General features: G+C 49.4%; 1 protein-coding gene across 1 annotated transcript in view; it reads left to right on the top strand.

Annotated features, from left to right (window-relative positions):
- The window catches only part of LOC141222261 (isovaleryl-CoA dehydrogenase, mitochondrial-like), a 41,901-nt gene extending 19,385 nt beyond the window's left edge, over nt 1-22,516 (top strand). Inside the window, exons 3-4 of the mRNA XM_073666652.1 lie at nt 17,746-17,818; nt 22,027-22,516. Coding sequence (XP_073522753.1) covers nt 17,746-17,818; nt 22,027-22,160 — 207 coding nt within the window. The 3' untranslated portion in view covers nt 22,161-22,516. The remainder of the gene's footprint in view (nt 1-17,745; nt 17,819-22,026) is intronic.
- The last annotated feature ends 288 nt before the right edge of the window (nt 22,517-22,804 follow it).

Raw genomic sequence — 22,804 nt, 5'->3', positions numbered from 1 at the left:
AGTTGCTGGTGACAGGCCTCCAGACGACGGACCGCGTCTGTCCGGGTCTCTTGAGAGAACCCCATCAAGTTCTCGCCGGTGGAGTCCCACGCAAATTGGACGTCTTCTAGTGGGGGTAGGGTGACCTCGACGGGTTCAGGAGCCGGTATCAGAGGCTCGCGCGGGGGCTGGGCCTTCCATGGATGATTGCCGGTCACTTCAGCCGGCCACTCCAGCGGCAGTCCATCCGGACCGGTGTGATGGGCAAACAGGTCCACGCCCAGCGATGGTATAGTGGGGGGACCTGATCTGGGAGCAGCGCCCGGGGGCACTCGGCCTTGCGACCAGGCCGGGGGTCTTGTGGCTGCGCTAGGTGGCAGTCCCATCCGGGACAGGGGCGCAGGCTTGGTGATGGCGCCCGGGTCATAAAATGTGGGCACCACATTTTAAAAAAGACATAGACAAACTGGAGCAAGTTCAGAGAAGAGCGACCAGAATGGTGACTGGTCTGCAAACCATGTCCTATGAGGAACGGTTGCAGGATTTGGGAATGTTTAGCTTGCAAAAAAGAAGACTGAGAGGAGACTTAATAGCTGTCTACAAATATGTCAAGGGCTGTCACATTGTAGAAGGATCATCTTTATTCTCATTTGCACAAGGAAAGACTAGAAGCAATGGGATGAAACTAAATGGGAGGAGACACAGATTAGATATTAGAAAAAACTTTTTGACAGTGAGGGTGATCAATGAGTGGAACAGGCTGCCACGAGAGGTGGTGAGTTCCCCTTCAATGGACGTCTTCAAACAGAGGCTGGACAGACATCTGTTTGAGATGATTTAGTGAATCCTGCTTTGAGCAGGGGGTTGGACCAGATGACCCAGGAGGTCCCTTCCAACTCTACATTCTATGATTCTATGATCCAGGCCTTGCGACCGGGCCGATGATGCTTCCTGCTTTACGGCACCCGGGGTCAAGGGGCATGGCGCTGGGCGGGGCGTGGCCGCGGCGCTCGCCGCTTGAGGCCTAGCCGGGAGCAGTGGCGGCGCGGCAACAGGTGCGGTGAGTGGGGCCTCTGGTGCTGCGACGGGAGGCTGGGGCAGGCTTGCGGGTGCTGGGCTTGGGGTGGTGACGTCCCCTTCACTTGCCTCAGTCCTCGTGGCTCCCTCTGCGGCGTCGCCTCCGGTCCTCTCTCCTCCTGCGCCGTCCTCCGAGGCAGGCAAACCGCGGGGTGCGGCTGAAGCCTGTCGCTGGTGGGTCTCGGCCTGCCGGGCCAGTTCCTCTCTCCACTCGGTGAGTACACTCCGCTGCGCCCGGACCATCCTCCGCTCTAGGTCCTCCAGTGCAGCTTGCGCACGCTCCGGATCTCTGGGGAGCTGCGCCAGGACTTCTGCTAGGCTGCAGAACGGTTCGGCCTGCAGCAGGCTTCGGGCCAGGAGGCTGGTGCTGCTCAGGGCGTCCATTCCCGGGTGCGGTCTGTCTGGACTGATCCAGACCACTCCCTGCCCCGCAGTTTTCTTTCCTATCCGCCCCCATGGGGGGTGGTCCTGGGGCATTCTGCTGACAATCACTCTCAGGGGCAGCCCCCCCACGTTGACGGACATTTCCACAGCAGTGCTCATGGTTGTTGGGGGCGGGCTTCCTCTTTGGCGCCATTCTGGGACCCGGCCCACGATGGGAGGCGGCCTCCTGTGGTCTTTTGGCGCGCACATTATGGCGCTCGTTCTTCTGGGGCGGGCGCCATCTTTAGTACCGTGAAACAGTCTCTTTTCAGGCGCGCAGTACCCGTGGTTAGCGGGCACGAAATCCTGCCGACTACGCCAAAGCTGACTCGCCCCCTGGGCCGTGGGGCACGCGGATCCGGGCGATAGGGAGATGCTGGGAGTAGTAGTGGCGGCCCGGTCCCGCGGCTCAGGGTGGTCAGACCAATGGTAGTCTGCTACTGTACTTTAGATAATGTCCGACTACGCCACCCGTGGATTGCGGTTATTAGGAACCGCCACTGCAAGGCAGTCCGCTGGGGCTGATGATGGGTGCAGCTGAGGTGATGTGACTCCCCACGGGAAGAGTGCAGCCCCAGGGCAGTGTAGTGGATGGTGGGAGTGATGGTAGTGCGAGTCCCGGTGCTGATAGTGCTGGAGGCGCGAAGGAGCACACAGACAACAAGTTACAGTCCAGGGTCTTTACTCACAGTTCGTTTGTTCCGGGTCACTTCTGTCAGCAGTGACCGCCCGAGCCGTGCTGCGTCCACCAGGTGAGGGGCTTGGTCAACTCCCAGGCAGCTCAGGAGCATGGCACAGGACCCCCTTTAATCCTTTCTCTGGCCTGCCTCACCAGTGACCCACTTTTGTCCAGCTGCCGCGGACTTGTGCGGTTAAACGTGGGCCCCGTCCTCCGCTGTCCTATATGGTGCCTTCCTAGCAGGTTTGATGAGGTGTCGCACCAATAGATGATCACGACGACCGGTCTTTGGCTGAGGGTTGTTTCTCCTCCACCAACTTGGGATCCGGTACCCTTAATCTGCCTGACCCTGCACCCTGGATTCTCGTGGGTTCTTAGGGTCCCTTCCACCTTCTTGTTCCTGAGCCCTTCTGTTTCTCTGTCTCTCCTTCTTTGCAGTTCCTGTTCTGTTCCTTTCTGTTCCTTTCTCTTGGAGCTGAGATGAGCCAGAATCTCAGCTCCCCTTCACCTCCTCCTCGGCCTCTCACTAGGCCCTCCTGGAGTAGAGCTCCTACAGAGCCTCTACTCCCTGTCTTCTCCTCTGGCTGAACTGACCCAGAACTAAGATGGTGCCCACCTTTTATACCTCCCTCTAGCCATGAGCCCAGGTGACCAGCAACCAATGGGCTCCTTCCTACACTCAGGAACCGCCTACTATCTGCCCCTACAGCACTGGGTGTTCCACCCCTCCCTCCCCACTCCAGCAGGGACATGGTCGGTCGTGCCTGCACTTATGTCTAGTGGGAGCACCGTTGAGCTGTCCCTCGGAAATGGGGTGTGTGTGCTGCATGCAGCTAACTGAGCCCTGGTCCACACTCCATCCTTACCCGGGAGTGGAATACCACACCTCTGGCAGAGGTGCAATACCCCTGTAGCGGCCGAGCCCTCGGGGCTCTACAAATGTTTATGGGGGCCTCATGTGGAGGATTCCATCAATGCACTCTTGTAGGATCTGTGATACCAAGCGCAGCGGGGCATCACAGATGCTATTGACGACGAGGTTAGGTTGCGCCTTCCTGAACAGAGACGGAGTACTGGAAGCACATCAACAACTGCATCCTCAACCACAACTCTGCCTCTGACCACAAGTCGTAGTGGCTCTTCAGGTCACATGGGCTCTAAGCCTTGCATAGCCTGGGCATTTATTCAGATCGATAAGGATGACCCAACTCGTGTTATCTGTAATATTTGTCAGCAAAAGCTAAGTAGAGGCCAAAAAATCCATAGTTTGAGTACTTCATGCATGTACCGTCACATGGATATGAAGCATAAGTTGCAGTGGGAAGCTCACTGTGCTACAATGCGGCCTAGCCGGCTGGGCCAACCACCGTCTGCCCCATCTTGTGCATCCGCAGCCTCTTCATCCTCTGTGACTGGGGGGACAGCAGTCACACATGTTTTTGGACGCAGACCTGCCACCTCTTTACCCGCAACAGCCAGTGTGATTGGCAGGTCGTCAGTTCATTGGGAAGTGGAAACACCTGCTAGTGTTGAGCGCTCTCCGACATCGAGAGCACCACCTTTGGATCAAGGCAACCTAACATGTCCGCCTGCATCTTCCTCACAGATCGGCAGTTGCCGGGGACACCCTACTCAACACCGTCTAAGCACAACAGCCAGCCCTCGGTCCCTCAGATGTGGAAAAGTAAAAGACCATTTCCTCCTAGCCATGAGAAAGCTAAGAGGTTGAATTTCACCATCTGCAAGCTGTTGGCTACAGAAATGCTGCCTTTCCACCTGGAGGACACAGAGGATTTTCAAGACCTTATGTCCGTCACAGTGCCCCAGTACCAGATGCCCAGTCGGCACTACTTCTCAAAGAAAGGTGTGCCTGCACTCCACTAGCATGTCGCACACAACATCACCGCTTCTTTGAGAAACTCTGTGTGTGACAGGGTGCACTTCACCACAGACACTTGGACGAGAAGGCATGGACAGGGGCGTTACATGTCGCTGACTGGGCACTGGGTAACTATGGTGACAGCAGGACAAGGGGCTGCTGTCCAAGTCTTACCGTCCCCACGAGTTGTGTGTTAATCCTCTTTATCTCGAACTTCCTCCACTGCTTCTGCCTCCTCAACCTCCTCTCGGTCCTCCACCTGCACCCAAAGCCTGTCTGGTAATGCCACCTGCTTTCTAACTGCGCAGAAGGAATCCTGCACACCTCCTTACTATGCTGGCAGCTGGGCTCAACGCATCAGTGTTTACTTTGAAATGTCTGGGAAATGTGAGTCACACAGCTGAGGAGTTTTGGTCAGCTCTGGAGACCCAGTTTCATGAAAGGTTGTCTCCACTGGACCTGCAACCAGGGAAGGCCATGTGCGACAATGCTGCAAACCTGGGTGCGGCCCTTCGCAGGGGCAATGTCACACACGTGCCTTGTATGGCTCACGTGTTGAACCTGGTTGTCCAGCAATTTTTAGCCCATTATCCCGGACTAGATGGCCTTCTGCAGAGTGCACGGTCGCTGTGTGCTCACTTCCGCCGTTCGCATCCCGCAGTTCAACGACTTACATCTCTACAGAAGTCGTTGGGCCTGCCAGTTCACCGGCTGAAATGCGATGTGCCGACACGGTGGAATTCAACTCTGCACATGTTGCAGCGACTGTGGCAGCACCGACAAGCCCTGGTGCAATACGTTCTGACGTATAGCCTGGGCCAACGAGATCCAGAGGTGGGGCAAATCACGCTGGAGGAGTGGTCTCAGATCAGGGACCTATGCACCCTTCTGCACAGTCTTGAAATGGCGACGAAGATGTTTAGTGCTGACGATGCCATTATCAGCATGACTATTACGGTGATTTACATGCTGGAGCACATGTTAAACAGAATTCGGAGTCAGGTGGTGGGACAAGAGGAGGTGGAGGAAGTAGAGGAGGAGTCGTATGCGGAAGGGATAACATCTCCAAGGTCCAGACGGTTGGCAGCACCAAGGCGGCAGGCATGGGAGGGTGGGGGAGAGGGATTAACCAGGGCGCATGGTAGCAGCCAAACTGTTGAGGAAGGTGCAGGAGCCGAGGAAGAAGTGGAGGACGAACTGGCAATGGGCATGGAAGACTCATCAGATGAGGGAGACCTTGATCACATTTCTGTTGTGCGAGGTTGGAGGGAGAGGGCAGAGGAAGGAAGCATGATTCTTACCTCGCTACCAACACAACAAGGACTTGGTCCTTCTGGATGCGCAAGACACATGAGTGCCTTCTTGCTGCACTACCTGCAACATGACCCCCGGATTGTCAGAATTCGAAGTAATCCCGACTACTGGGTTGCCACACTCTTAGATCCCCGGTACAAAAGTATATTTGCCGAAATAATTCCTGCCATAAAAAGGTATTGACGAATGCAGGAGTATCTGTTGCAGAATCTTACATGTGCTTTTCCACAAAACACCAGTGGTGCACGTAGTGAATCTCACAGTTCTAACTTGCCAACGGTGGGACTGTCGAGTCTTCATCACTCAAACAGTAACAGTAACACAGTATCTGCTGGTAACAGCAATTTTGTGGAATCGTTTCACCACTTTTTTAGACCATCCTTTGCAAGGCCACAGGAGACAAGAAGTCTGACACATAGTCAATGCCTAGAGAGGATGGTACAGGAGAATCTCCAAGTGAACATCGAAGCCATGACTGTGTCACTGGACCCTTGCTCATTTTGGTATTCCAATCTTGAAAAATCGCCGGAGCTCGCCACTCACGCCTTGGAGATCTTGTCATGCCATGCAGCCAGCGTTCTCTCTGAACGTGTGTTCAGCGCTGCTGGTGGTGTGCTGACAGATAAGCGCACGCGGCTGTCCACTGAGAATGTAGACAGACTCACGTTCATAAAGATGATCAAATCATGGATTCGCAAGGACATTTCTACCCCTGTGTCATCCTTGGGAGACTAAAAGCTTGGGGATTTGGTAAAATCACCTCACCAACCGTTTTAAGCAACAGTGGGGCAATTGATGCCACTTAACCCTAGAACGCATGACCATAAAAATCTACACTTTCACATACCTGGGGCCCTTTAGGCCCGTGTGCAAATAACATGGAATAACTCAAACTCAAATGACAAACAACTATATACATGAAGAATACCTAGAGTTTCAAAATTCTAACTAAAGCAATCTTGCAGAAAATAGAAAACAATTAACTGGGCGGGCCTGCAAGGCCACAGGTATGCGTTCTAGGGTTAAGTGGTGTCTGTGCCACAATTTTGGGAGTCCCCTTGCTGTGTCTTACGTGACGTTGGCATCGTCAATTCCAGGTGGGTTGGGTCGCACCCCCCCTTTTAACTGTAAGAAACTACATACACTATGGCTTGGGGTAACACAGATGGTTGAGTCTGAAGAGCTGTTTACTCAGAGGTCTGCTCCAAATCTTCAGTGTCTGCTAGTCAGCGTAGAATTTTTAACTGTATCTAGCCTAGGCAATACTTTGGGCATAGTAGCCCAGCTGCGAAGCAAGCTGCACCGCCTGTGTATCTAATAAGAATTTTTAAATTAATCTAGCCTAGGCAGACTGTGGGGACCCCCAACCAAACCCAGATGCTCAGCCCCCCTACCGCCCCCCTTTTATGGACAACCCAATAATGTAACTCTTACAACTGGATAGGTGAGGATCGGTCACAGCTTTATTAACTCTTTATACTCATTCCATTAGAAAGGCATTTTATTTCTAAAATAATTCAGCTTGTTGCAGCATGCCCTGGGTCCCCACTCCGGCAAGTTGGCCAACAAGTGTAACTCTCCAACATGTCCTTTCTATTTCCAGGCCACGGAGGATCCAGCGTACTCGTATGCAGGACTCTGACCCCCACCCATCACTCTTAACGCTTGTTCCACTCTGTCCTGGAGTCCTGACAGGAATATGTCCAGTCCAATATCTATTAAGTGAACACCGTCGGGCCGTATGAGGCCTGCTTTATCTCCTTCCAGTTGTCGGTGTCGTATCACTACACCGCCTCTGTCTCTTCTAAATTTTGCCATCCGAATATTTATTACCCGCCTTGTCCATTCGATGGCCGTGATGTCTCGCGCACCTTGCCATACCGCTATCGGCACAATCTCTGACCATACTATAGCTAATTTTGTGAAAAATTCTCTGAAGCGCTCAGTGTCTAGTTTCATTATTGCCATTAGTTATGCGCTCTTGTGATGACCTAGGTTGTTTCCCCCGGCCTGTATAACTAAGATGACCGGACCTCTTGCCTCTCTCCCTACCTTGATTACCTCCATTAGTACCTGTGGCCATAGCAGGCCTCTAATACCTCTCCAGTTGAAATATGTGTTATGAAACTCTAATTTCCTCCCGCCTGGGCGGACTTTCGCCCTTTTTTGTGCCCAATATATATACGAGTGGCCTATCACTCACACTGTTGGCTTATCGTCACCTGTAAAAGAAACAAACCACGTTAGGATAACAAGTCCGGTCTTATGTATCTCGCCAAACACGTGGATCGCCATCTCCCTATCCTCTGAACTTCCGTTTCTGACAGTCCTGCTCTTGCTGCTTCCGTGGCCGCACCTATGCGGAATGAGTGTGTCCCGTAATCTTTGGGGTGGTTCCCTGCCGATGTTATGCATTTATTAAATATAGCTTGGAACAGGTATCTTGATAATGGCGTTCCATCAATGTGTGATACGAAGAAATTACTTTGTGATCTGATGGTTAGATATGTTTTTACTATTGTTACCCGACTCAGTGTACCGTTTGTGGGTTGTAGAAGTACCCAAGTACCCCTGCCCGCTGGAACCGTTTTCGATTGGTGTATGCGTACACGTATTGCATTATTGGCTATGACTACTTCCTGGTGTAATAAGCGTCCACTGGTGGTAATTTTGGATTGAGGGACTAATTCGCTTATACATAGCGCCCCGAAGAAGGCGATCACAAATGCAGTAGACATTAGTGTTGCTTCAAATTGTGAGTGTCATGTTAATGGTGTTAGGGATAAGATGTGAGAAATCAGTTTTAGTGACACGGGACGGGACGTCTACATTCCTGACTTGGCTGACCCCTTTTCCACCCTTTTATGGATTGTCTGATGATGAATCTTTGTCACATCTCCCCAATTCAGTAGTTGGAAGTGAAATGCTACTCCGGTCCGCCACCGCTGCGCTGACGCCCCTGATATGCCCCTCATCATTAGCTGGTGGAGAAATTCTATGGTGACTTGTGATCTGGCTTGTTCACATTGGTCAACCCGTCTGCCTGCTACTAGTCGTGTCCACTCTTCCCATGCCTTACCGTATGCTTGCCACGTTGACGGGGCAACTGACGCTCTGATTAATGGCATCAACTATTCGCCACTAGATCCCATAGGGAGGGTGGGCAACTGTTGCCCGATGGGTGGGCGTTGTGGAAGAGCTCTGTGAAAATCTGCCAATTGAATTGTTATAAAGCGTTAGCAGCAGCTTTATACCCCTCAACATAGTGGCTAGCGCGGACCCATACATTGTGTTTTAGGCACAGGAATACTAGCCTGCGTAGTAGGCCTAGCACTGGGAGAGACGATGATGCCATCTTATTAATGCAGTGCGCTAGGCTGGTGTTTTGTGTTATTAAGCGTATATTTTTGTTAGCCAGGCGCGCGCCCCATATTTCTATTGCTACCACTATTGGGAAAAATTATTTTCAGGGCTAGATGCAGCTAAAAATTATTATTAATTTCAAAGCTGGTGGAGCTTGGTATAGATGGCCTAATACAATGAGACCCACACACTGCTAGAAGGCCAAATATTTTTTCAGAGGTAGATGCAGATAAAAATTATTTTTAATTTGCAACCTGATGGAGGTCAGTATAGATGGACTAATAGAACAAGTCCCACACACTGCTAGAAGGCCAAATATTTTTTCAGAGCTAGATGCAGATAAAAATTATATTCAATTTGCAACCTGATGGAGGTCAGTATAGATGGACTAATAGAACAAGTCCCACACACAGCTAGAAGCCCAAATATTTTTTCAGAGCTAGATGCAGATAAAAATTATATTCAATTTGCAACCTGATGGAGGTCAGTATAGATGGACTAATAGAACAAGTCCCACACACAGCTAGAAGCCCAAATATTTTTTCAGAGGTAGATGCAGATAAAAATTATTTTTAATTTGCAACCTGATGGAGGTCAGTATAGATGGACTAATAGAATGATGCTATGCCCAAAAGATTTTACTTCACTAGGTGCAGTAAAAAAATTGGTATTCTATACACAGGTGGTATATCTTGCAACACAGATAGGCTACTCCACTGACTAACACACTCTGCAATAGGCCAAAAAGGATTAGCTTTGCTAGATTCAGCCAAATGCTGTGAAAAAAACTTGCACAGCACTGGCACAGACCTGCCTGGCAAAAACTGATAGGAACTGATGTAACCTAGTCCTGAAAAGGACTGCAATTACAATTAGTCTTTACTCCCACAATCTATCTATTTAAGAGCACAGACCTGCCTGATAAAAGTCGTAGGAAATGCTGTAACCTAGTCCTTAAAAGGACTGCAATCACAACTATTCCCTACTCCCAAGCTATCTGTAGATTTGTGCGAAAATTGGCTTGAAATTAACAAGGTATAGCGCACACAGCAACAGCGGTGCCGTCTAACACGCAGCTGCAGCAGTGAGAAAATGGTGGCGACTGGGAAAATGGCTTGGTCTTATAGGGCAAGGACATGTGACATACACTGCCAATCACACATGCCCTTGCTTGTGTGAAAAAAAGCACTTCGCTCCGTGTGTGCGCTGCTGATAGGCTGACAGATTGCACCTCCCCACTGCAAATGCGGGAAAGAGAAAAAAAAATGGAGATCTTCATTATTCCTGCAGAGATCCATCCCCTGCCCCTCCCCCCGCCCCGCTGTACACTCAAACTGCGTATTAACATTAATTTTCATCATTACTGAGAAAAAATCCAGTTATGATTTTGGTGCACGAACAGTTATCGAACATAACCTCGAACAGCCGAATTTTTCTCAAATTGTTCGTGTTCGCCGAACGGCTCGAACACCGCCCAAAACAGCTCGAATTTGAGATTGGCGAACAGTTCGAGTAGAACAACGCTCATCTCTACTGTACACACGCAAATCAATGTTTGTAATGTTTTTCATGTGTGTGTGTTTTTCACCATATATTTTATCATGTACTGCAAATATACCTGTAACAACAAAAGAAACAAGCATACTGAAAACCACCAAGCAGCAATTAAGCTAATGAAGAACCACCAGGTCTTGACCATTTAACCTAATTAATTTATTCAAGTGAACCTATATAGACTATATAACTCTAACAGACTGTAAAGCAATATCTTACCTGAGGAAGGCTATTCTGTACCAATATATAGCCGAAACGCGTTGTTCTATGTATCGTTTTTTTATGATGATTTTTATCTAAGTAAATTTCTGAAGACTTTTAATACCTCCGCCTGGTGCCTGTCTCCTGGGAGCGCTGAACAGACTAGATGAATCCTTTCATTTTCTCCTGACCTTCTCAAGAACAGAGGAATTTTAATTTCATATTTTTTTTAATCAAATCATTCTGAACTTCAATTCCCATAACCCACCCTAAACCCAAATCCCAACACTCCAGAGAACCATTTTCAGAGCAGTTCTAGAATAACGGACTATAGCATTCGTAGAAGGGGAAGAAGATAAAAAAGTGACTAACAAATGGGTAGCAGCGTTTTAATGTTATCATTTACTGCTTGATGCCTGAGCCGGGGAGTGCACGCTGAAAACTGTTGCAGGCTGCTGTAATCACAGGACACAAGCAAACAGCATGGCATTTCCTATCAGCAGGGAGGAAGTAAAGGGCGACAGCAATGAAAGTCTCCTCCTACTCCGCTCCATATTGAAATGAATAGTGTGCATCCTACAAATGAGATGCATACAGCAAACAATTGATTTTCCATACATAGGTTTTGAGTTGACCACTGGATATACACATGTGTATCACTAATTACCAGAACTGGAAATCGAAAAAAAAGACGAGCAAGTTTGGGGTGAATCCTGCCTTCATTACTGCACAGCCGCTCATAGAGGGATCGGTGCTAGGAACAGCAGGAGTGCCGGCGATGTTCACAGATTTACCTGCTGCGGGACTGAAGGAGTCTGATCACGCTCGGCTCGAAGCTTTTTACCTGGTTTACAATAGGAATAATTGAAAGCTGTGCTTCAAAGGCGAGGAAGAAGTTTGCCACAGTCTGCGCTTGAATACCCTTAAGGGGGGAAAAAAAAGATATATACAAATACTGAAACATCTAAATGCATTAGAACATCAAACCTGGTGAAGCGGTAAATGACTTGTCCTCCAGGGATACAGGCTACTGTCATTCAGTAATTATTTAATAGGAATTTTACATTTTATGTGATCACCACGCTAGAATGTAAATGGAGAAAAACACAACACAACTCCTCATCATATGAAGATATTTTGTGTTATAGAACAGGATTTCTGTGGCACAACAAGACTGATTTACTATGTATGTGTGTCACCCTGGCCTGGATGCCACAAGTGTAATTAAAGCTGTGTCTGAGAGCAAGGGGGAGGTTCTCTAGTCAGGGGAACATTAGCATGCAATGCCTCCTGTCTCAGGCCAGTAGGGGGAGCTGGCTGCCCCTATAAAAGCTGGTACTGGGGGCAGGGTTAGAGAGAATGGATGGCCTGTCTCAGCACTGAGACGTGTCCCAGAGTGGAGCAGGGACAGAAAGTTGATTGCACCTAAGAGGAAGTGTGGCAGTAGGAGAGCCACCAGCCAGAGACGAGAGGCGAAGAGAGCCTGTCTTGGCAAATCAGAGACTGACCTTACCAGACTTTGGTGTCTGAGGCTGGAAGGATTCCACATCCCCCAGCAGAGAACCAGTCCGCAAGGGACTGTATATTCCTTGGCCTAAGAAGCCTGGAGGCCCTGCCACAACCGAAGGGACCAGTAAAGCCGTACAAGGCTGGGAGCAGAAAGGAACCCACGTCGCAGGCCATACAGGCGAGAATACACGGAAAGCTCGGAAACGTGGGCTGTTACCCTATCAGGAGGAGATAGCCAGAAGGAGCGCAGAAAGCACGGTAGGCCTACACCCTCACCCTGACCAGGGCCAATTTCCCCGTTACTCTCAGACATCCAGGTCCCCCTCCTAGCCGGGACTGTTTATGGGTCAATTTACCTGTTCTAGTAAAGACCCTGGACTGCAACCTGTTGTCTGTGTGCTCCTTGCTTCTCCAGCACTATCAGCACTGGGACCCTCACTACCATCACTCCCACCATCCACTATACTGCCCTGGGGCCGCACTCTTCCCGTGGGGAGTCACACTACCCTAGCTGCACACCTCATCAGCCCCAGCGGTCTGCATGCAGCGGCGGTTCCTAATAACCGCAAATCCACGGGTGGCGTAGTCGGACATAAACATCAGCACATAACGGACTACCACTGGCCTGACCACCCTGAGCCACGGAACCGAGTTGCCACTACTACTCCCATCGTTCCCCTACTGCCCGGATCCGAGTGCCCCACGGCCCAGGGGGCGAGTCATATGCACCATAGCCTTCATTTGATGTCACTTACTTAGCACCAACACCTTGCCCCAACTCTGCAATCCCCAATATCAGTCCATGACCTCAATGGGGTCACTATAAAATTCTAAAGAGGACTGGTCATGTCTTTATTAGAAAATAGACAAACTTAGGATAGAAACAATATGAACATATACCCTGCTATAAGTAAGTAAAAAGCAATAGGAAATATATATAATATAGGGTACTTAGTAAACATGTTGTTTGATTAAAAAAAAAGCCATCCCACCAGCACCAAGGTGTACCCAGTCAGTTATGTGAAGTATATAATAAAATACACTTTAGTACAATATTAGTATCTTGTCCCTTTAAATCTGCAGCTACTTCTGTCACCATGGTAACTGCATTCATACTCAGCCAATAGGATTGCTCGGTTTGAATTTGAAGAAAAAAAAAAAGTCCTATATCGTCAGTTTGTTCCATCTCATCTGAGTGTGAAGACAGACACCTGCGATCAGCGAGATTATAGGTATAAGACGTGATATAATATAACGGACGGAGCCACATCCCATCACACGCACTCAGCGACCACAACTGACAGGAATCAGCACATTTATCAGAGGAGAAGTCATTATTCCCCAACACATGATAAGTGACAACTTCTAGATCTGCTGGGAACCCAACTAATCCCTGCTAGTACCTCCCCGGACCACCGCTCCATTCATTCTCTATGCAGGAGAAAGCTGAGTACAGCGCCCCCCATAGAGAATGAACGGACCGGCGGCTGAACATTTGCACTTCGCTCACTTCTATCTATAAGTGCTGTTCTGCTGATTGGGTCATAGCGGCCAAACCCACCGATCTAAGAGTCATCACCTATCCAGAGATCAGTGAGAACTTGTTCCAACTAGACATCCCCTTTAATTGAAGAGATCACATATCTAACAGCCAATCCTATTCATTCCCAATCTTCCCTGTGCCCAGTAATGCCCCTGGGTATATCGCCAATATGAGCCAATCACCAAACCCTCTGCTGACTGTTCCCCATGTTTTATAGATTTTGGATCCGTTTCTACAAGAGAAGATCTCAGCGGCCTCCATGGGGATGGGTTACTCTGCCAGCGATGGAGCAGGTAGTATCCACCAGCCGGTGATATCTCACCTTCCTCCATATTCTGCTCTTACATGTGTTTCTTCAGCTTTACCTCTTCCCAACAGAACCAATTGATGGTTTTTTCTGTTTTTTCCTTGGCTTTTTCCAAGGGCTATAACTTTTTCATGTCTGTCCACATAGTGTGAGGTCTTGTTATTTTGTAGGATGAGCGGTACTTATAAATCCCACCATTCATTTACCACATAGTACTAGAAAACGGGAAAAACATTCCAAGTGCAGTAAAAGTGCGAAAAAAAAAGCCTGACCTTGTTTTTCTGGGAAGGATTTTAACGGCGTACATAGTGTGGTGAAAATGACCTGGTAATAGGATCCTACTCCTCAGTGTGATTACAGCAAGACCAAACTTCTCCAAGAGTTTTTCTGAGACCCGTAACATTTTCGTTTTTCGGGTTGATGGAGCTGTGTGGGGGCTTATTTTTTGAAGGGCAAGAGGACTTTATTGATAACATTTTGGGACACATATGACATGGTCATCGCTTCTTACAGGGTTTTCTGCAGTATTGTGGCGAACGAAAAAAATGCAATTTTGTCTTTTTGAATTTTTTTCTGTGTTCACTGATCGTTTGTTTTTTATATTTGGATAGATTGTATTTCTCTGAAAGAGACCATACCACAAATGTGTATATTTTTATTATCTTTATTTTTAGTGGGAGGTGAGCTGAACGTGTGGGGTTTTAATATTTTAGACTTTTTTTTTTTTTTTAAATTTTCACTGCATTTGTATACATTATCTGATTGCTTGTGCTATATACAGCGATACCACAGTAATGCTCCATATAGCAAAATCACTTTCTTCTTTACAGCCCAAATGAAGCTTTATGATGACAGGCACGGAGGCTTCAGCAGACCCCCGGATGTCATAGCAGTCCGTGTGTGCCCTGTGATCGCGTCACTGGAGCGCCGGTGGGCGCATGGAACGATGCGTCCCAATGCCGGCGCGCTGTTAATGCTGCTGTTAGAGATTGACAGCAGCACTGAACAGGTTAACAGTGGTGGGCAGATCTTCGCTCCACTCGCAGCTCTTAGAGGCAGGTCCTGGTTGTTTGTCACAGCCATTATCTGCCATGTACGGGGCGAGCTGACTCTGCTCCATGCACCCGCTACTGACTTATACCATACATGTACGGCAGATGTTGGTAAGGAGTTAAAGCGGTTGTCCTGCTTTGCGGCCATTTGTTTTTTTTACTTTAATGCAAGTATTTGGGGCTAAAATTGATTTCCGTTATTGAGTTTCATTAAAAATGTTGCGTTCTGTAGCATCTGTGCTGCACTGTCTATTCCTGGCTGCAGAATTAGCTAACTGAGAATCTATCAGTGAGCTCCTTCTGACAGTCTTAAGGGAGAGTTTGTAGATCTTTCATCTGTTTTTTTTTCCTGAGTGCCTTTTAGCTGATCTATGCCCAAAGAAAACATGAAACTTGAATGTGCAGGGAAGCAATAAGTCTGTAATAACCAGTGAAAAATGAAATCTAAATGTAAAAAATTACTTTTAGTAGTAAATACATGGACATAAGAAAATACACACTGCAATGTCCTGCATTAGGAGGAACTCAGGGCCCACTGCACCAGCATATTGTCTCACAAGGGGCCTGAGGATCTCATCTCGGTACCTAATGGCAGTCAGGCTACCTCTGGCGAGCACATGGAGGACTGTGCGGCCCTTCAAAGAAATGCCACCCCACACCATTACTGACCCACTGCCAAACCGGTCGTGCTGAAGGATGTTGCAGGCAGCAGATCGCTCTCCACGGCGTCTCCAGACTCTGTCACGTCTGTCACATGTGCTCAGTGTGAACCTGCTTTCATCTGTGAAGAGCACAGGGAGCCAGTGGCGAGTTTGCCAATCCTGGTGTTCTGTGGCAAATGCCAAGCGTCCTGCACAGTGTTGGGCTGTGAGCACAACCCCCATGTGTGGACGTCGGGCCCTCATACCACCCTCATGGAGTCAGTTCTAACAGTTTGTGCAGACACATGCACATTTGTGGCCTGCTGGAGGTCATTTTGCAGGGCTCTGGAAGTGCTCCTCCTGTTGCTTCTTGCACAAAGGCGGAGGTAGCGGTCCTGCTGCTGGGTTGTTTCCCTCCTACGGCCCCCTCCACGTCTCCTGGTGTACTGGCCTGTCTCCTGGTAGTGTCTCCAGCCTCTGGACACTACGCTGACAGATGCAGCAAACCTTCTTGCCACAGTTCTCACTGATGTGCCATCCTGGATGAGCTGCACTACCTGAGCAACTTCTGTGGGTTGTAGAGTCCGTCTCATGCTACCACGTGTGTGAAAGCACAACCAACATTGAAAAGTGACCAAAACATCAGCCAGAAAGCACTGGTACTGAGATGTGGTCTGTGGTCCCCACCTGCAGAACCACTCCTTTATTGAGGGTGTCTTGATAATTGCCAATAATTTCCATCTATTGTCTATTCCATTTGCACAACAGCATGTGAATCATAGAATCATAGAATAGTAGAGTTGGAAGGGACCTCCTGGGTCATCTGGTCCAACCCCCTGCTCAAAGCAGGATTCACTAGATCATCTCAGACAGATGTCTGTCCAGCCTCTGTTTGAAGACGTCCATTGAAGGGGAACTCACCACCTCTCGTGGCAGCCTGTTCCACTCATTGATCATCCTCACTGTCAAAAAGTTTTTTCTAATATCTAATCTGTGTCTCCTCCCATTTAGTTTCATCCCATTGCTTCTAGTCTTTCCTTGTGCAAATGAGAATAAAGATGATCCTTCTACAATGTGACAGCCCTTGACATATTTGTAGACAGCTATTAAGTCTCCTCTCAGTCTTCTTTTTTGCAAGCTAAACATTCCCAAATCCTGCAACCGTTCCTCATAGGACATGGTTTGCAGACCAGTCACCATTCTGGTCGCTCTTCTCTGAACTTGCTCCAGTTTGTCGATGTCTTTTTTAAAATGTGGTGCCCAAAACTGTACACAGTATTCCAGATGAGGTCTGACCAAAGAGGAGTAAAGACCGATAATGACTTCACGTGATCTAGACTGTATGCTTCTGTTAAGAACACCAGAATTGGCACCGAAGAGGAGACCCCACCGAAGAGGAGACCCACCGAAGAGGAGACCCACCAAAGAGGAGACCCACCAAAGAGGAGACCCACCAAAGAGGAGACCCCACCGAAGAGGAGACCCCACCGAAGAGGAGACCCAAGAGGAGACCCCACCGAAGAGGAGACCCCACCGAAGAGGAGACCCCACCGAAGAGGAGACCCCACCGAAGAGGAGACCCAAGAGGAGACCCACCAAAGAGGAGACCCCACCAAAGAGGAGACCCCACCGAAGAGGAGACCCAAGAGGAGGCCCACCAAAGAGGAGACCCCACCGAAGAGGAGACCCCACCGAAGAGGAGACCCCACCGAAGAGGAGACCCCTCCGAAGAGGGGTCTTATTAAACATTGACCTGTCTTTAGATGAAAAGGGAGCTTTTTTTTTTCTTTCTTTCTTTTATTGTATTCCTACTTCTTCCCTGAACATGATTTTTTATTTTTTTTTAAATCTGCCATACTGTTCCAGAGATATGGGCCTTTTTACTTACTGCTAAATTTTATGATCTATATCAAAGGGGGCGTGGCTCACAGGATCCTCAGGGGCGTGTCTTTAGGCTGCTCTGCATAATTATCCTGTGGGCCACGCCCCCTTATAAAGATTACACACAATCAACACTAAATAAAAAGGCCCATATCTCTGCAACCGTATGGTGGATTTAAAAAAATGAAAAAGTGTAATACTCGGGGGAGCAGCGGGAATAAAGTAAGGGCAAACACTGGTCACTTCTGACTTGGTGACATGTCCTCTTTAAAGTAGAATTTTTGTTCTTCTTCAATTCTGGTTATTGTATGTGATAAATTGGGAACATGTCATTTACTTACAGGATTGTGCTGGCGTTATCCTTTACTCTGCTGAATCTGCTACCCAAGTGGCCCTCGATGGTATTCAGTGTCTAGGTAAGGAGAGTCTAACCTGTGCCTTTTGGCCAACACCTAAATCCACCAGCACTACTGATACATATTTATTCTTCAGTTTTGCCCTCGATGTTTCCAGCAGTCCACAACACAAAGCGATCACCATTACGGCTGTGGGGGTTTTTTTTGGTTTTTTTTTGCCTAATGTTTTCAGCCGATTCATCAATTGAGCAAACTCTGTGCCCGAAAAATATAACCTCCATAATTGATTTTATATGATACATTTCTCGCACAAAATTTTGCGCTGTGTTAGAGGAGCATCCAATTTTTTTTTCATTAAAGTCACAAAAAAAAAAGATTAAAGACGAAAATAAAGAATTCATTGTACTGTGTGCGCCATTTTGAAGAATTATTTTGGTGCAAAAAAAACCCAATCAAGTAATGATCCAAGATGTAAAAAAAAAAAAAAAATGAGAAAATGACTTTAAATTTTAACTGCAAATGAAACTTGCCCTATGTGTCTTCACCTGTATGAAAAGACTGGGATGGCTCTGGGAGCAAGCGCACCACCACCGCTGTGTTTTCATATATAGGCATCTCCAATGTTTAGGAATTCAGTGTTGACAAGCGTTGCGATTTGTGCAAGTAAAGGTGTCAGGTTTAGATTGTTGCCTGTATTCACTTTAAGGGAATCTTTAAGTAGGTTTTTGTTATATAATCGGAGAGCAGCATGGTGGAGGGGCAGAGACCCTGATTCCAGCGATGTGTCATTTTTGATACAAAAACAGTTTTCTCTGCTGCAGAGCTCTAAATGCTTAGCCCTGTATAACCCCTCCCACACCACTGATTGGCAGCTGTGTATAACACCCGCCCACACTACTGATTGGCAGCTGTGTATAACCCCCGCCCACACTACTGATTGGCAGCTGTGTATAACCCCCGCCCACACTACTGATTGGCAGCTGTGTATAACCCCCGCCCACACTACTGATTGGCAGCTGTGTATAACCCCCGCCCACACTACTGATTGGCAGCTGTGTATAACCCCCGCCCACACCACTGATTGGCAGCTGTGTATAACACCCGCCCACACTACTGATTGGCAGCTGTGTATAACCCCCGCCCACACTACTGATTGGCAGCTGTGTATAACCCCCGCCCACACCACTGATTGGCAGCTGTGTATAACCCCCGCCCACACCACTGATTGGCAGCTGTGTATAACCCCCGCCCACACCACTGATTGGCAGCTGTGTATAACCCCCGCCCACACCACTGATTGGCAGCTGTGTATAACCCCCGCCCACACCACTGATTGGCAGCTGTGTATAACCCCCGCCCACACCACTGATTGGCAGCTGTGTATAACCCCACCCACACTACTGATTGGCAGCTGTGTATAACCCCCGCCCACACCACTGATTGGCAGCTGTGTATAACCCCTGCCCACACCACTGATTGGCAGCTGTGTATAACCCCTGCCCACACCACTGATTGGCAGCTGTGTATAACCCCCGCCCACACCACTGATTGGCAGCTGTGTATAACCCCCGCCCACACCACTGATTGGCAGCTGTGTATAACCCCCGCCCACACCACTGATTGGCAGCTGTGTATAACCCCTGCCCACACCACTGATTGGCAGCTGTGTATAACCCCCGCCCACACCACTGATTGGCAGCTGTGTATAACCCCCGCCCACACTACTGATTGGCAGCTGTGTATAACCCCCGCCCACACCACTGATTGGCAGCTGTGTATAACCCCCGCCCACACCACTGATTGGCAGCTGTGTATAACCCCCGCCCACACCACTGATTGGCAGCTGTGTATAACCCCCGCCCACAACACTGATTGGCAGCTGTGTATAACCCCCGCCCACACCACTGATTGGCAGCTGTGTATAACCCCCGCCCACACCACTGATTGGCAGCTGTGTATAACCCCCGCCCACACCACTGATTGGCAGCTGTGTATAACCCCCGCCCACACCACTGATTGGCAGCTGTGTATAACCCCCGCCCACACCACTGATTGGCAGCTGTGTATAACCCCCGCCCACAACACTGATTGGCAGCTGTGTATAACCCCCGCCCACACCACTGATTGGCAGCTGTGTATAACCCCTGCCCACACCACTGATTGGCAGCTGTGTATAACCCCCGCCCACACCACTGATTGGCAGCTGTGTATAACCCCCGCCCACACCACTGATTGGCAGCTGTGTATAACCCCCGCCCACACCACTGATTGGCAGCTGTGTATAACCCCTGCCCACACCACTGATTGGCAGCTGTGTATAACCCCTGCCCACACCACTGATTGGCAGCTGTGTATAACCCCCGCCCACACCACTGATTGGCAGCTGTGTATAACCCCTGCCCACACCACTGATTGGCAGCTGTGTATAACCCCCGCCCACACCACTGATTGGCAGCTGTGTATAACCCCTGCCCACACCACTGATTGGCAGCTGTGTATAACCCCCGCCCACACCACTGATTGGCAGCTGTGTATAACCCCCGCCCACACCACTGATTGGCAGCTGTGTATAACCCCCGCCCACACCACTGATTGGCAGCTGTGTATAACCCCCGCCCACACCACTGATTGGCAGCTGTGTATAACCCCCGCCCACACCACTGATTGGCAGCTGTGTATAACCCCCGCCCACACCACTGATTGGCAGCTGTGTATAACCCCTGCCCACACCACTGATTGGCAGCTGTGTATAACCCCCGCCCACACCACTGATTGGCAGCTGTGTATAACCCCCGCCCACACCACTGATTGGCAGCTGTGTATAACCCCCGCCCACACCACTGATTGGCAGCTGTGTATAACCCCCGCCCACACCACTGATTGGCAGCTGTGTATAACCCCTGCCCACACCACTGATTGGCAGCTGTGTATAACCCCTGCCCACACCACTGATTGGCAGCTGTGTATAACCCCCGCCCACACCACTGATTGGCAGCTGTGTATAACCCCCGCCCACACCACTGATTGGCAGCTGTGTATAACCCCCGCCCACACCACTGATTGGCAGCTGTGTATAACCCCCGCCCACACCACTGATTGGCAGCTGTGTATAACCCCCGCCCACACTACTGATTGGCAGCTGTGTATAACCCCCGCCCACACCACTGATTGGCAGCTGTGTATAACCCCCGCCCACACCACTGATTGGCAGCTGTGTATAACCCCCGCCCACAGCACTGATTGGCAGCTGTGTATAACCCCACCCACACTACTGATTGGCACCTTCCTGTGTATAACCCCTGCCCACACCACTGATTGGCAGCTGTGTATAACCCCCGCCCACACCACTGATTGGCAGCTGTGTATAACCCCCGCCCACAGCACTGATTGGCAGCTGTGTATAACCCCACCCACACTACTGATTGGCACCTTCCTGTGTATAACCCCCGCCCACACCACTGATTGGCAGCTGTGTATAACCCCCGCCCACAGCACTGATTGGCAGCTGTGTATAACCCCCGCCCACAGCACTGATTGGCAGCTGTGTATAACCCCCGCCCACACCACTGATTGGCAGCTGTGTATAACCCCCGCCCACACCACTGATTGGCAGCTGTGTATAACCCCCGCCCACAGCACTGATTGGCAGCTGTGTATAACCCCACCCACACTACTGATTGGCACCTTCCTGTGTACACTATATATTGATAGAAAGCTGCTGATCAGACACCTAGTGCTGTAATGATAATATCCTGCTGATTTAAGACTGATTTTATTGATACAGCAGCACACAGCCCTGTAGTAACACATTGCTGGAATCTGGCCGGACATTATTCTGATCTCAGATTACATAGACAATCCTGCTGACAGATTCCCATTAAAAGGTTCTTCCCGTCCTCTGCTCCCCATCCTCTGGCTTCCTGCTTGCTCCTGATGATTGACAGTTCGGACCAGAGGTGCCACCCGTCCTGTGCGCTCTCCAGTGCTGCAATCAGAAGCAGCCTTCCCTCCTGGAGAATCAGAGGACAGAGGCATAATGAAGCCGGCCGGATCCAGAGCGGACAGCACTCCTTCCCTAGGAGACCGACCACCTCTGACAGACTGGCAGAGGTGGCTGGTGACCTAAAAATATCTCTCTTCTCTAGGTCTGAGAGGATTTTTAATAAGAAGTAAATTGAAAAGTTTTTACCGTATTTTGCAATTTTACCCATGAAGACTGAGACCACCCCATGTTCACTGTTCTTTTATAAATGTTTATTTCTCCACAGGGGGCAATGGCTATATAAACGACTACCCGATGGGCCGCTTCCTTCGTGATGCCAAGCTTTATGAAATAGGGGCTGGTACTACCGAGGTTCGGAGACTGGTCATAGGAAGAGCCTTCAATGCTCTGTACAAGTAACCTGCCGACCTTGGAGATCACCGATCATGGCTCTAACTCCGAACTCAATCCGCAAAAATCTCTCTGCACCCGGGTGGATGAGGAGCGATGGGCACTCACTGCCTAAAACACTTACCTCGTAGCTGCGAGCCTCGTGGCCGCACAGACTGGACTGTTAGGAGACCGGACCGGTCCAGTGCTCTGTCTACCGACTCTTTATCAAGTGAATGTGAAGATTCTTATACCGGGGACATGAAACCATGAACCGTATAGTTATATCCAAGAGATGGGGGGCTCTGATCACCCCCACTGATCACTGTTTATGGAGTCTGTGTATTGCTCCAGGAACAAATAAAGCATACGTCAATCATCTGTCATTATTTTCCCCAGTGCTGTCTATAGTGATATCTACAGCCTGTTAAAGGAGTTGTCTGGGACTTAAACATTTAACATTGATGACTTATCCTTAGTATAGGTCATCAATGTCTGATCGGTGGGGGTGCGACACTCTGCACCCCCGCCAATCTGCTGTTCCTGGTGTCAGCGGCCAGGACTGATCAGTTACAGAGCTGCACAGTGGGTGCGACCGGGCACTGCACTCCACCGGGCACTGCACTCCACCTGCTATTGATTTGAATAGGGGGCGGATGTGCAGTACCGGCCGC

Source organism: Phyllobates terribilis, unplaced genomic scaffold, assembly GCF_046119375.1.
Source record: "Phyllobates terribilis strain yellow unplaced genomic scaffold, ASM4611937v1 Scaffold_353__1_contigs__length_1967111, whole genome shotgun sequence".
NCBI lineage: Eukaryota > Metazoa > Chordata > Amphibia > Anura > Dendrobatidae > Phyllobates > Phyllobates terribilis.
This window is presented reverse-complemented; position numbering and strand designations above follow the sequence as displayed.